This window comes from Chenopodium album, chromosome 24 (genome assembly GCF_948465745.1).
Source record: "Chenopodium album chromosome 24, dcCheAlbu1.1, whole genome shotgun sequence".
Taxonomy (NCBI): Eukaryota; Viridiplantae; Streptophyta; class Magnoliopsida; order Caryophyllales; family Amaranthaceae; genus Chenopodium; species Chenopodium album.
Window position 1 is genome coordinate 37081325 of NC_137857.1, and position 14984 is coordinate 37096308.

At 30.8% G+C, this 14984-nt stretch overlaps 1 protein-coding gene across 1 annotated transcript; it reads right to left on the minus strand.

Annotated features, from left to right (window-relative positions):
- Positions 1–713: 713 nt before the first annotated feature.
- On the minus strand, positions 714–8322 carry LOC145611023 (S-linalool synthase-like). The gene is made up of 12 exons (XM_081666263.1): positions 7995–8322; positions 6492–6693; positions 3703–3923; positions 3387–3510; positions 3179–3288; positions 2855–3087; positions 2576–2691; positions 2384–2482; positions 2045–2260; positions 1821–1950; positions 1473–1718; positions 714–1241 (listed from the first exon to the last, which is right to left on the minus strand). The coding sequence occupies exons 1-12, from the start codon at positions 8320–8322 to the stop codon at positions 714–716; spliced, it is 2553 nt and encodes an 850-aa protein (XP_081522389.1).
- Positions 8323–14984: the final 6662 nt, after the last annotated feature.

A 14984-nucleotide genomic window follows, 5' to 3' on the forward strand; every position in this document is an offset into this window, starting at 1 on the left:
CCGAGCCGAGCTTTGACTAAGCGTTGACCGAGCCGAACTCGAACTGTTCACGAACAAACTTGATTTATTCTTATCCCTAGTTTACTTGTCTTCTTTATTGTTTATTATTAATTTTTTTAATTTTACAACAAGTTTATTTTTTTAATAATGAAAACACTAAATTATTATTGTGTAATATCTATTGATAAATATATTTATATTTATATACATGATTTCTTTATATGAAAAAAATAATCGAGCTTGTTCACGAACTTTCGAGCCGAACTTGGCATAACTCAGCTTGGCTCGTTAAGGTCTCGAGCCGAGCTCAAACCCGAGTCGAGCCACCACGAATCGAGCTTTGACCGAGCTTTGACCAAATCGAGCTCGAATAGTTCACGAATAGCTCAGTCTCATTATCACCCCTAACAAGAACTGTTTGGCAAGTTGATTGTAGTATTCGGTGTGATTTTCTAAATACAAATGACAACAAAATCATATGAAACGATAACATTAAAAAAAAGAAACAAGACAAGTTAAAAGGTAAAATTTTCCTATCCAATACGTGTAAACATTACAGTATAATATTCAAAATATAAGTATATAACAATGTGCGAGGCACTAAACAAAGGATACAAATTTAGTATGGGTGAACACGTAGGCTTTATTGTTTTATATAAGTTCATGGATGCATATACTAATCTCCACTAATCCTTTTTGAAAACATAATTAATTTATAGTGCCAGAGTAAAACGGAAGTTGAAGGATGGTGAAATCTTTATCCTTGATTGGTAATTTCCCATTGATAAACCCAAAGGTATTCCACTTATTGTGAAATTTTTCCTCATGCCATAAATTTTCAAGCTTGTGTTGTTATGGAAATTAATCGCGGAACATATTTTCTTTTCTTGAAGAGGATGTGTAAGAGGATTAGAGGATTTCAAAGGTGCATGACGTTCCAATGGAACGAAAATTGCTTTGTTAATGTCATTTAGTAGGGAGTCCTTTGAGTCGAAATGGTTAGTCGAGTTGTAGAACATATGAAACACTTTAAGTGCTGTTAAGTGTAGCATCTTGCAAGGTTTTGGCAAATCTTCATGATCATCAACTCCATTTTTCGTTATCAATGCATGTTCAAGCAACCTCATTTTAGTTCCTTCATGTATATTTTCCAAATAATCGACGGCTTCTTCCATGTTAGCATCTTGATTTTCTCTCAAGTATAACATTACCGAGTTGATTTTGCCATCCTTAATCTCTCTCTGTAATAATCGAACAAGGATGTAAGATTTAGTACAAACTACACAAATAATCGTACATACAATTTATAATAAACTTCTAAGGAATTTTGTACGAAAAGGTTATTAAGATTTTTTTTTTTTAAGTTGCACCCAATAACACTTTTTATTCAAGTATTTCTAATGTAAGGTTGATTATTTGACTTGATAAAGTCAATGAAAGAGAATTTTATTAACAAGAGTATAAGATCATACCTCATAACCCTGCATATCATTAAGCAATCGACACGATTTCATTAGGAATTTCGTAATTGCTTCATATTGAGAAGGATTAAGGTTGTGAGGGTACAATGTTGGAGTCAGAAAACACGAGGCTTGAAGTACCATTACATGAGCAGCAACAGATATCATGCCAATTTCCAAGTAAGAAGACATCGGCGGAATGTGTCCTGTTTTGCTCCATGTTGCTTCAATTAGCCATGATTCAATTGCTTCATACCACTTTGAAAAGAAATAGAAAGAAAAATCAATCTCCTAACCAAATATATGTCGAAAGCATTAAAGAAAATCAAGTAAAAATAGTTTCTTAAGAGATAGAATTACTAATTTTCGAAGACTAGTAGTTATGTCAATTTGATGTTGATCATGGTAATTTTTTGCTACTTCACCCACAAAGTTATCAAGGATATCGAAGAGGATCTTGCTATGCCTTGTTAAGCCTTTGTTATCCCATCTGCGTGCATACGTGACACAATAACAAATTTATGAGAAAAATATAAGTTTCCTAAACATATATAATCACTCGCGCTATGTAGCTAGGGAAATACCTTTGCACAGCCTTTGCAAGGGTTTGTAGCTCGTCGAGTGACCCTTTGGTGTCAAAAAAATCATCCACAATGGTTATAAGCACGGCACTCTTTGCAACTATTAATCGAACATCAGATTCATAAGGGAAGGAAGAACTAGAGGCGATGGCAAAGTAGCAATACGTGGTTTTCTCTCGTGCAAAGCCCATATCAATTAGACCCCAATCCTTCGACCATCTATACATCATTTTAGTTAGGATTGAATTCCAATAATATAAATTTAAATTTATTGGCTAATCCACGGTATATGCATGACAAATAACACCCTATGTAAAACCTTGCTTTGATCGAGTTACTTACCTTATGAGCTCAGTCAATTCTTTCTTGTACACCAATTGTCTATACTCAAAATTTTCTTTAGCAAGTTGAAGCACATCCATGTTATTAAGACACGAAATCCTGTTATCAAGAAACTCTTATTATATATATAGTGAAAAAATAAAGACAAGAAAACTGATTAATTAGGTCATTTCTAAATAATTATAATTATACCTATAATATGAGGCTTTTCCTAACCAAAGAGGGTTGTCTTGGTTTGCTTCAATCCACTTCCTATGATCTAAATGATCCATTCGAGCCATCCAAGGTACAAGAATTTCTCGCTTAATCTATGAAGTAAACAAATATAATTATGTTAGAAATAATGAGAACACATATATAATTAACAAGGTACAATAATCATATTATACTTTAATTGCATTGTATCTTTTATTTGATTGTTTAATAACTTGCTAATTGTAAACAATATATGTAGGCAAAAAATCAAATCACCCATTCTTGAAGACGCGGCCACATCATGATACCATCATCTATTGTGTTACTACATAGGCAGGATTTCTCAAGAAATCTTCTAGAAAATGATCTCAATTCTTTCAGCTCTATTTCAGTCTCAAACATAAGATTTGTTGCTCGATAGAGATTATTGAGTGTGCTTGCAAACATTTCATGATTGTCTTCAATATGTTGAAGAGCATATTCATCATTAAGGAACCAACAAAACTTCCCTGTCGATTTCATCCCGAAAGATCAATAATTAGATCAAAGGAAGATTATGTTACCCTAGATAAATCAAGGAAAATGGGTTTATTGTCTTACTAGGAGAAACTTTATATCCTTGTAGCCGAAGTACTTCAAATGCCAAGGAGTTCTTGAAGATATTGGCTTGTAGTAAACCATGTTGTGATGCTTCTTCTTCATTATATTTACTGATAACATGTTTTTACATGAAAAAATAATGTATCATTAAAACATTGTCTTATCAATGATTATTCATTTGATCATTTCTAAGAGTATGAAATAGTACCTATATATGTCTTTTGATAACACCGCGATTTCATCATCAAAATGGTCAGACAATCCTAATCTTTGTAGTTGATTGACCATGTAGAGCTTTATGCAATCTTCATCTATGGGATATGTTGATGGAACTACATGAACAAAGATAAAATAATTATAATTATAATTATAATTATAATAATCTTCATCTTTGTAGTATTAAGTCAAATTTAACATGCACTATATAATGCTAAAACTATCTAAACTTAATGAATATAAACCTTTAGTGCTAATATGATACTAACAATAATAATGTGACATATATAGCTACAATTATGACTTACTTCCATGCCTACAAGCTCGAACAAGGTTACGTAGATATGACAATGTTGCTGGATTTCTAGTTGCAATGTACGCGACAGCTGTGGCTGCAGGAGATTGGAACAAGGAACCATCGACACTCAAATTATTGATTATTGTTGCTTGATCAATTTGGTACGATGAAGGTAACACCTCCAAATACGATAGCAAAGGAGGATAGTGATACTTGTTCACTAGTTCTTCCCTGAAAGTTTATAAAGATAAACAATAGAATTAGCTAAATTAGTGTCCATATATATATATACTAGCTCTCATATATGATTCTCAATTTAATTATTTAATAAGTATGATAATCATTTTTGTAAAGAATGTCAACTTTCTTTAAGGTATCAATAGATAAAACATGATGATATATTGATATATTATATATATATAGTAATATTATTATTAGATATGGCGTAGTGATATTATAAAACTATCTAATGGTACAAGTATTTTTCTAGTTGTATTATATATATATATATATATATATATATATATATATATATATATATATATATATATATATATATATATATATATATATATATATATATATATATATATATATATATATATATATATATATATATATATATATATATATAGTTTTAGAGTTACTTTTGTAAATGGTACATGCATCATACATTGGCATATGGGTAACAGGGTAAGATATCATTAATTAGGTGTAATGATATTATAAAACTTCTAATGGTATATATATATATATATATATATATATATATATATATATATATATATATATATATATATATATATATATATATATTTTATACGTAGTATACTAATGTGAGATTTGATTATATAATGCCACTAAGACTTCAATAGTCAATACATCCCTACCTTATAAAAAGTAGAAAACTACTCTTATGAATAGTGTAATGCCAATTATACCCTTCAAAATGTGTATTTACATACATACCCTCATTAATATGTACAAGCTATTTTTAATGAATAGTGTTTAGACAACTATTCCCTCTAAAATATTTATTTACTTTTATGTTTTCATTGATGTTAGTTATCTTGAACATTTATACCTCCTAAATATAGTTGATTATATATTTCTTTTATTGTTAATTTAACTAAATTTGTGATTTAAAAGCCAAACCAAAAAAACCTTCTAGATATGACTAGCTTTGACGCGCGCGTTAGCTGCCCTAGTAAATTGAAAAAGGGATACCATTAATTTTTCTTTTTCTTTTTTTTTTTAAAAAAAATGTTTTGGGTTTTTCTATATAATAACCATGTTATTTTCAATTTTCTACGTTGTGCCCTAACATATATCACTTTCCACATTGTAACCCCAATATACATTTTGTTTCCATACGGTAACCTTGCTGTTATCCTGCCATTAAAATTTCCGTTAGAAGGGTCCACTATCAATTTTTTAGTTTTTTTTTCAATCGATTTGCGCGTTGGAAAATGTTCGTTAAGGTTTTGGGGGGTATATTATAGCCCTTAAGAGTCCAAATTGAGCTCAAATTTGGCAAAAATAACGTAAGTGCCTCGTTTTGTGTATTAAAATGCAAACACGTAAATTGAGACATTTCTTAATAAGCAAAACGAGACACTTATGTTATTTTTTTGCCAAATCTGTGGTCAATTTGGCTCCTTAAGACCTAAATTCCCCCCAAAACCTTTAACGGAACATTTTGCAACGCGCAAATCGATAAAAAAAACTAAAAAATTGATAATGGGCCTTCTAACGGAATTTTTAACGGCAAGGTTAACGTGTGGGAACAAAATGTGTATTGGGGTTACAATGTGGAAAGTGATATATGTTGGGGTACAACGTAGAAAAGTGAAAATAACATGGTTACTATATAGAAAAACCCAAATTTTTTTATTAACAGGATATCGATACCATTTATTGAAAAATAATAATTCACATCAAATAACGTCATTATTTTGTTCCAGTGTTGTTTATGATTTTGTATACTACCTAATATTAACAGAAGTATAAATAGTAGTATTTAAAGCAACTTTTTTTTTTTGACAAGAGTATTTAAAGCAACTTATATGTGGTACAAGTGTACAACTATAATATGGGGTGGAGTTTAATTTGAATGTTGCCTTATCATGCGTACTTGTGTGCATCAATGCACATCAACAGTTATAATTGAACACAAGGAGTAAAGTCATTGGGGTCGTAGGGGGTGTTTAAGGTCAGGTTAATGTACACCCCACGACCCCATTAAGGGAGTAAAAACTTGAATAGATAAATGGTAGAGAAAACGTGAATTATGTTTTTTGTTCAGTATTCAGTGGGGTAATTATGTTGTTCTACTGATCTACTCTTCCTTATTACACCATGTATATATAATCCACATGACCATGGTTTGTGTAGAACAGAGCATGCTAGCTAGCTATATTTATTGTACGTTTTAGCTCACGTAACTGTTAATCACAGTCAATCAATCAATCAAAGTCATAATACCATATGTGGAGTCGGTTACATCAACCAAAAGTGATTATTCCGTGTAGTCATCAACAAATTTTTTCATATGATCCAATGCCTCACCCTCATGCAAATCTACATACTTCATATATCCTTCCTAACTCCTCCCAACCAAGTCATTTTTGGTCTCCCTCTCCCTCATTTAACCCCTCCATGGTCTCACACTCCCACTCAAAACGTAATTGTTAATGACAAAAGAGTATAAATAGAATTAACATATATAAAACATGTAATCAAACGACTTAAGCAACAAAATCGCTAAAATAAGAACTCGGAAGATAATAAGAAATTTACGTTTTGAGTATATTTCTCTGTTGGTCATAAATGTGGGCAACAACTTCTTTTATGTCGTCCGCAAGCATCACTCGTAAACCTGTTCGCCATGCAAGATCAAGCATTCCTGGAAAAACTATAGCAAACCAACGAGGGTAGTTTTCATTGTTGCCCTTTTGTTTTAGTATATGTTTGCTTGAATTCCCCCCTAAGAATGACATCCCTGAGAAAACCATGAATGAATCATACGTTAAATTATTTTTGAGGAAATCCGTTACATTAATTATATTAAAATATACGACAATATACTCCAAAGCAAAGAATATAGTACATATTGTTGTCTCTTAAAAATAGGCCGGACCACATTTGGTTTAATTTCATTGATAAAGATTGGAATTGATGGGTGTAATAAACTGATATACGTAGTACATAATCTTAGTTAGTCCTTTCATTAGGCAAGTGTCTGCATCTTTACCATGCAACATCCTAAGAGACCTTTTTTTTTTTTTTTTTTTTTTTTTTTAAAAAAAAAAAAAAAACAAATAATGAACTACTTTTTTCAATGCATGATCTGTACACCTGGGTGTGTGTCATGTGCATAGTGCACCCGATTAAATAAAAAAAAAAGGCGGAAAGAATATCATGTGTTTTACAAAGAACATATATGTGCTTAGCAATTGCAAAGAACATGTTTGTATTTGACAAAACATACATTACCAAAGAACATAAAGTTATAACAAAAAGAACGTGATAAAAACTTTATTAAATTTCTTGAAAAATTACACATTAACAGAATTTTTTTTGATTTATCAAAGATATCATTTTCCCCCAAAAGTAGTTTTTTATCTCTCCAAAAATTAAACTTTTCATAATAATTTTAGTTTTTTTCTTTCTAATATTATTTTCAGCTAGAAATAATTCAAGATTTATTTTCAAATTTCAAAATAGCATACATATATTAAAAGAACATAATTTATAATGTAAAAAACATATAATTCATACTTAAGAACACACTGATCAAACTCAAAGAACATATAATAGTAAAATTAATTTGAATATGACATACGATAATAAAATAGAATATGTGTGTCTCTACCTCAAAGAACACGCGAGCCAAATTTAAAAAACATACTTTGTATTATTAAAACTCAAAAAACATGTATGTTTAATCAACATATGTTAAATAACATAAGTTTTAATATAAAGAACATAAAATTATGCCCAAAGAATACACTGATCACATTCAAAGAACATATTAAAGGTATGTTCTTAATTTGTCAAACACAGGTATGTTCTTTATCAAATACTATATATTCTTTCTGCCTTTTTTCATGCACCCGAGTGTATATATTATCCTGTTTTCAACTTTTTGTGCGTGTGTGCACGTGTATGCATGCAGAGGGTCACATAGGACATATGGTGTAGATGATGAGAATAAATCAATCTCACATCTAGGTTACCACACCTAATAACATTTACTTAGCCATGTTATAATTATGAATTAAGTACAACAACACTACTAACCTTTTTGGATGTGTTCATGGCCGAAATCCCACGTCTTCAATGCAATTAAACAAGCAAGGGTTGCAGGAAGAGAGTCAATTGTGGGATTGCCATGACAATCTCTTTCTCCCCAAAACCCTTCCGACATTTGGTTGTTTAGAATCCACTCCAAACAACTCTTAAACATGGGTTTCTCAAAGTTTTCATTAGGGTCACCGATCATGGCTAACCACGCGGTGTCATAAGCAGAAGGAGAGACAAAAGAGCTAGGGTTTTCGATAACTTTAGCGAGCAAAATTTCCTTCAACTTCTTAATTAGACCTTGAATAACATCTAAGGAGCTAACCATTTTTTTATAAAAAATAAAATATTTGTATGTAGCTTAAATAATTTCTAAAGAGCACTTTTTTTTTTTTTGAGAAATTTTATGAAGAGCACTTAGTACCATAGGGTATAGTTCTATTTATAGAATTTTAGATTGCCAGTACATAAGTGATAAACAAGTTAGCATATACTGTACTCCTTACAGTAAACATTAGTATGAACACACCATGATTTTGCCAACAATAAATTGTTTTTACTTTATTTATTTTTTTTTGTATATTTTTTAGGACTTTTTGTGAAAAAATTACCTTATACAATTCAATTTTTGTGAATAACTACCTTATTAAAATAATGTTGTAAGAAACTACTATATAAAACTTAAATGTTGTAAGAAACTAGCTTATAAAACACTAAATGTTGTAAAAAAAAAAAAAAGACTACCTTACCGGATTAGTGCGTGCATTGGATAAGGGGCGTTCAATGACCCATTTTCAATCATGTTTTCTCCTCTTCTCACTCAATTTCTCCATATATAGCCCCATATAGCCCCTAGCCCCCTACTACTTATGTCTTCTTCTCTTTCATTGTTAAATCAAGCACATGTTAGCAACTTATAACATTTAGTATTTTATAAGATAATTTAATTTCTTACAATTTTTTTTTTTATATAAGGTAGTTTTTACAAAATTTGAAGTTTATAAGGTAGATTTTCACAAAAAATCCTATATTTTACAATAATTAACAATTTCATGCGAAGTACATTGCATTGAATAAATTTTATTCCCTTAACTTGCTAGCCTCCCTTGGATTAAATAAAAAAAAAACATTTACTGGATAAATATATTAATAATGGTGACAAACATGCGTCGCGTCTCCTAATCAGAAATTGAAATTTTCTCGATCCCCTTAATTTGGGATTGACGTTTTAGGTACATTGTGTCTGACATGTATACGCCTATTGGGTGAAGTGTTTGAAAAAGTGACGGGTTGGTCGAACAAGCCTAAAAGCTTATTTTTGTTCAAAATCCGAATTGAATGTAACCCGGCCGATAAAAACCCGAAAAACCCGCCTGGACTAGTTTAATCTGACATTATTTTGCGGGTTTGAGACAAAATTTTAGGCAAAGACCCGACCAGATCCGATATTTTTATCATCTCTAATTATTACTATTCCTAGTTAATTTAACCCTCCCTTCTTGAGTAATAAGACTAATAACCCTGATAAGAATTAAAGCAAGACATCTTAATTATTACTTCCACCGTTTTCTTTTACATGCAACACAGCCTTGTGGCACGTGTTTTGAGGTCGGGTTTATGTAATGTAAACGGACAAATTTTTCATTATAATTTTTACAAATGATACTTAACCCTATTCTAATTTTCGTGTAAAAATTATATTGATAAAATAACTTGTTTACCCTCACTAATTAATCATCTCCTAAAACTGCGTGCTTAAAAGGTGTGTTGCAAGTAAAAGAAGACGGAGGAAGTACTTTTTATGGATACTTCATATTATGAATTTATGATCCATGCATAGATCATAATTTTTTAATTTCATATGTTAGAATAAGGGCCTCCCTTCTTAAGTAATAACCCTGACTTTATGTTCTTTGGCTAGAAGTGATTAATTATAGTTAGATAGGCCAGCCCGATTTTGGACGGGTTTTGGGTAGAATTTTTCGCCCCCCCCCCCAATCGGATCGAATCCGGCCCGTAAATTTAATTTGTTTGGCGGGTTTGGGAATGTGTTCTTATGCATTTTAGTTAATTTTTTTGACTCGACCCGAAAAACCCGCACGACCTGACCATTTTGGGCGGGTTTGGGCAAAAAAACTTCGGCCTAAAACTTGGCCCGACCCGAGAAGTGAGCTGATAATTTTTTAACCTTAGCCCGACCCGCCCAATATTCACCTCTATCTTTGTCAAACACAAACATGTTCTTTTTTGTCAAATATAATGTTCTTTTTCAAACACGTTTAACCACCCGAATAACCATGAAAAATAACATGTTCTTTTTGTAAGGATTTTATGTTCTTTGTAATGTCATGTTCTTGTCAAACACAAACATGTTCTTTTACCAAACACGGGTATGTTATTTTTCAAACACTAGCATGTTCTTTTTTTGCCCATGTTCTTTAAAATATGTCTAATGTTCTTTCTACACTATTTTCATATAAAGGGGAGTTTTTTTTTCCCGATTTTTAAGTTTAAATTAATTATATAAAATATTATCTTTTGATAGTAGGAATTTTATCTAAATATATAACAAATTTTAGCACATAGATACAAAAATAAAAAAAAAACATTTAAAATATTCAAACAAACCATGTAGAGTCATTTTTGCAACACTTAACCACATTACTCCAAAACCCCAATTTTACAATTTGGTGCAATTTTTTTTTTTTTTTTTTTTTTTTTTTTTTTTTTTTTGTGGAAAATAACTACTTATCTTTTTTTTTTGGTTGTCAATAACTTCCACTTCCCTAAATTTTAGATAAAAAAAATATATTTATATAATAAATAAATCACTTTCGCTTTCATTTTTACTATTTTACAATACAATATATATCTCCATATATAATTGCACATTTTTTTAACAACATTCAACTACAAGCATATTTATTATGTTATTTCATCTTATAAAAATGTTAATATATAAACTATCCACTTTACTTTAATTTTTAATTTTTGAGAGAACTACCCACTTTACTATATTTATTATTTTTTTTCATCTTTTAAAAAAGTTAATATATAAACTACCCACTTTACTTTTTAATTTTTAGGGGGAAATACCCACTTTACTTAATATTACAAATATACACACTAATTTTTTATAACACAATATTGGAAAGAATTTATATTATAATTGCATGTTTCATTTTTTAATTTTGTATTATCCCAACTCTTGAAAACTTCATTCTTAAAATTATAGGCATTTTGGTTTATTTTTGAAAATAATATAGCCCTCCATAAGTTCACTAACTTTTAGCTGGCCACTTTATGAAATTACTCAGTTAGTGTTATAATGGTTAACCCGTTACGGATATAGAGTTTACTTAGTTAATAATATAGGGGTTATGCTGTCAGTATTTTAGGGTTGTTATTCCAAGGTTACTCAAAAAAATAATAAGGGTTTATCATTTCAATATAATACAGGTTACTCCATTTTTCTACTAGTAACCATAGCTGTAGAAGAGGGTGTGCAAGATGACCTCTTGCACAGGGCCCCCAATTTAAGAGGGCCCAATTTTTTTTTTCTTATTTTTATTTAATTTACTTTTTTTTGATAAAAGTTGCTAACTGACTTCTTGTTTCTCTCGCCCACCATTTCAATGAAGCATTACTCTCCAACAATTACTATGCTCATTTTCCTCTAATCCTAGTTTCCATATAATTTCTACGATGTTCCATATTCTTCCATTAATTCAAGTTATTATTTTCATAAATACATCAAGTTAATTCTACGAAAAATTATATTGCCTAATTCTCCATTCAAGAATCTTTAACAGATTATTTTAGCCAAATTCAACCGATTATTTTTCTTGACGATGACAAAGAGCAATTAAATTTAGTTTTCCATAATTATTCTTACTAAACGGCTATTTATTTTCGCACATATATATGGGTTAAAATGAAATGGAAAAAAATTTGTGGTCAATTAGTCATATTGCTCTGTGAATTATTTATTTGAGTGCTTTCTGCTTTGCCCATCCTTCGTTTGAGTCAAGGTTTTTTTTTTGACATTCAATTAGTTTCTTTAATTATTATTTCTAAATGTATTAGTTATTTTTTTTATTATTATTGAAATAAAGGTCGATCGAGTTGTATTAGTTTGAAATTATTACGTAATTGTATTATTTTTATCACTAAAACATTATTTTATTTTATTTTTTTGTGAAATTTGAAATGATCTAAAAGCAAATTAAAGAGGCAAAAATTAGAATAACTCAATCATAGATTAAAAAAAAGTAAAATAATTTACAAATTTTGAAGGGCCCCTTTGTTCTTTTAGAACAGGGCCCCCAAAACCATTGCAACGGCCCTGCTAGTAACCCTACGGTATTGCAGCGCACACAAAATACACTAGCATAATTTCCACAATTTTCCTTTAAAAAAAACTTTATACATTGTATATATTTTAATATCTTACTATGTGAAATATAGCCCGTACATTTTGCACGGGCACACTCTAGTAATTAAAAAAAGAGCAGAGTAAGTATTTAATATTGATTAGTTTTAATATAAATTTTACAATTTTCAAATGAGAAAATTTAATTAATTGGCCTTTTGACCATAACACTTTTCCATGCGTATGCAAATTCAACGAGGGAGGGGAATCGGGGATATGGTAAGATGCAACAAAGAATTTTTTTTTAAAATTATATTTTACGTATAAACAGTACTCCGTATAATGATCCAATTATTGTGGTGAAAATATATAATGAAACTAATTATTGTAATTCTCTCAAAAACTAATTATTGTAATTATTTTAAAACTGCTAATCTAGTCATACATTGATATGCTTTATCTTTCGATATTTTTTTTTTTTTTTTTTTTTTTTTTTTGATAATTTATGTTTTAAGTCAAGATTTCAAGAAAATGACAAAATAACGTGAGCAAATTAAAATTTTCAACTACATTGCAAAGTTTTGTGCAATTGCAGTCTATTCGTACTATTTCTATACATCGTTTTTAGTTGATTGCTTTCATTATCTGATCGAAGTTTTAAACGTGTTTGCATGCCATAATCTTTGCAAGTTCATGTATTTAAGTAATGTTATATGATTAAATAAATGATGATGCTTATGTCAGTAGTGACATATTACATATTATCTATCATAGTTCATTCTTTATCCATTGGTTTTTAGTTGATTGATTTAATTTTGACATCTAACTTTTATGATTTGACCCTTCGTTATATATATGCAAGACGAGTTTTATCCACAAACACTTCCTCCGTCTTGTAACATTTCTAATTTTTGCACTATTTACAATTTTTACACTATTTCAATTTTTAGTGCATCATCGTAGATTATATAGGGAGCGGTATATTATCGTAGATTAGTTCCTTACGAGATTTTATAAATGGAGATTAGCATTGAGCCATTGACTAGACGTACTCAGGCAATAAAAGAAATTGAATAAAAACACGGTCCCTCTTTGAGGGTGACGATTGACAACATATAATGAGTTAATGGCTCCTAAGTCAACGTGAATTTCACGTTTATTAACGAAATTGACGATGTCTTAAGACTCTTTACTTCGTGGTACTATGCAATATATATGCATGTAGTGTGTACATGCTTGATTTTTTTGGTTTTTAATATGACGAATGTGCTTTCGTGCTCCTAAACTATGCAAATTTAAGTTACCTACTTTTCCTTTGTAGTTTGTATGTTTTGTCGGTTATGTACTATTCAACATATATGTTGAATTATTACTTCTTATAGTCAAGTTGTAAGTATCAATCCAGCTCAGTGATGAGGTAATCGAATTATATGAATTTATGGTATGTATGTAGAATTGACCATACTAGGTTACTTGACCCGAATAATAATCCAATCTAAGATCTGATATATGGACTCGAATCAATAAAACAACCCGAAACATACCCCGATCGGACCCAAAACCCAAACTGACTCAAAGTGAAGTTAACCCTCTTTATTTGACCCAATACCCAAGTGACCCAACTCGATTTTTTCCTAGCAAGCTTCTCAAAATTACCCGACACCTAAAATGACCTAACCTCTGTAATAATTTACTGAATTTTGTACCTGAGGAACTCAATACCTCAAGGGACTCAGCTCAAATCGATACCACCTGATACCTAAAATGAGCCTATCTAGTATCATTAATACAAATTAGTTTCACTCGAATTAACAGACCCAAACAAACCTAAATAAAGACATAACCTAAACTACCCTATTGTAATATCACTACAAGAAAAATGCTGATTTTTAATGGAAAAATCCATCAAAAATTCGTCAAAAAGGATGCTTCCGACGAATTTCCACAAAAATGTGTTGTCGGACTAATGCTTGTCAGAAAATGCAACTTTATGACGGATAAACCGTCATAAATAAAGTTGATTAAGGACGAATTTTATAGGCAATTGCAAACTTCCAACGGGGGAATCCATCAGAAGTTTTCGACGAAATATATATTCCCTAGGAAATTTCCGACAATGGCCAATCCATTGGAATTTTCCAACGTAATATAAAATATATACGTAGTACATCCAAAAAACAAATATTTTTTGTTCACCGTACCCACGACCATCACCTTCCGTCATCCTCCCTTGTTAGCATACCGTAACCAAACCCCTTCCCCAAACTCACCGGCCCTAACCCAAACCCTAACCGCCATTCCCAACCTAAGACCCTACCCACCACCCCTTCCCCATTCCCAACCCACGACCACCACGTACCCCCTTTCCCAATTCCCAGCATTTGTTAAAACAACATTTTTTTGTTAAAACAACATTTTTTTATAAAAACACACCTGAGGGCGGTTTCAGACGTGTTAACTCGGTTTTACGGCATTGACTATCACGTGAGAGGTACGTGTGCCGGTTTACCCCCTCCCTTCTAATTTTTTACCCTTTTTCCCTCCAATTCAATTTTCTCTCTCCTCTTCCCAATTAAACCTTCTTATCTCCCTTGTTCTTCCACCCAAACCTCCATTGC

Coding starts and splice junctions, on each gene's coding strand:
- LOC145611023 (XM_081666263.1), bottom strand. CDS start 8,322: ATGGTTAGCTCCTTAGATGTTATTCAAGGTCTAATTAAGAAGTTGAAG. Junction 3,511..3,702: donor TCGAGCTTGTAGGCATGGAA/GTAAGTCATAAT, acceptor TTGTTCATGTAG/TTCCATCAACATATCCCATA. Junction 1,719..1,820: donor CTACTAGTCTTCGAAAATTA/GTAATTCTATCT, acceptor TTCTTTTCAAAG/TGGTATGAAGCAATTGAATC.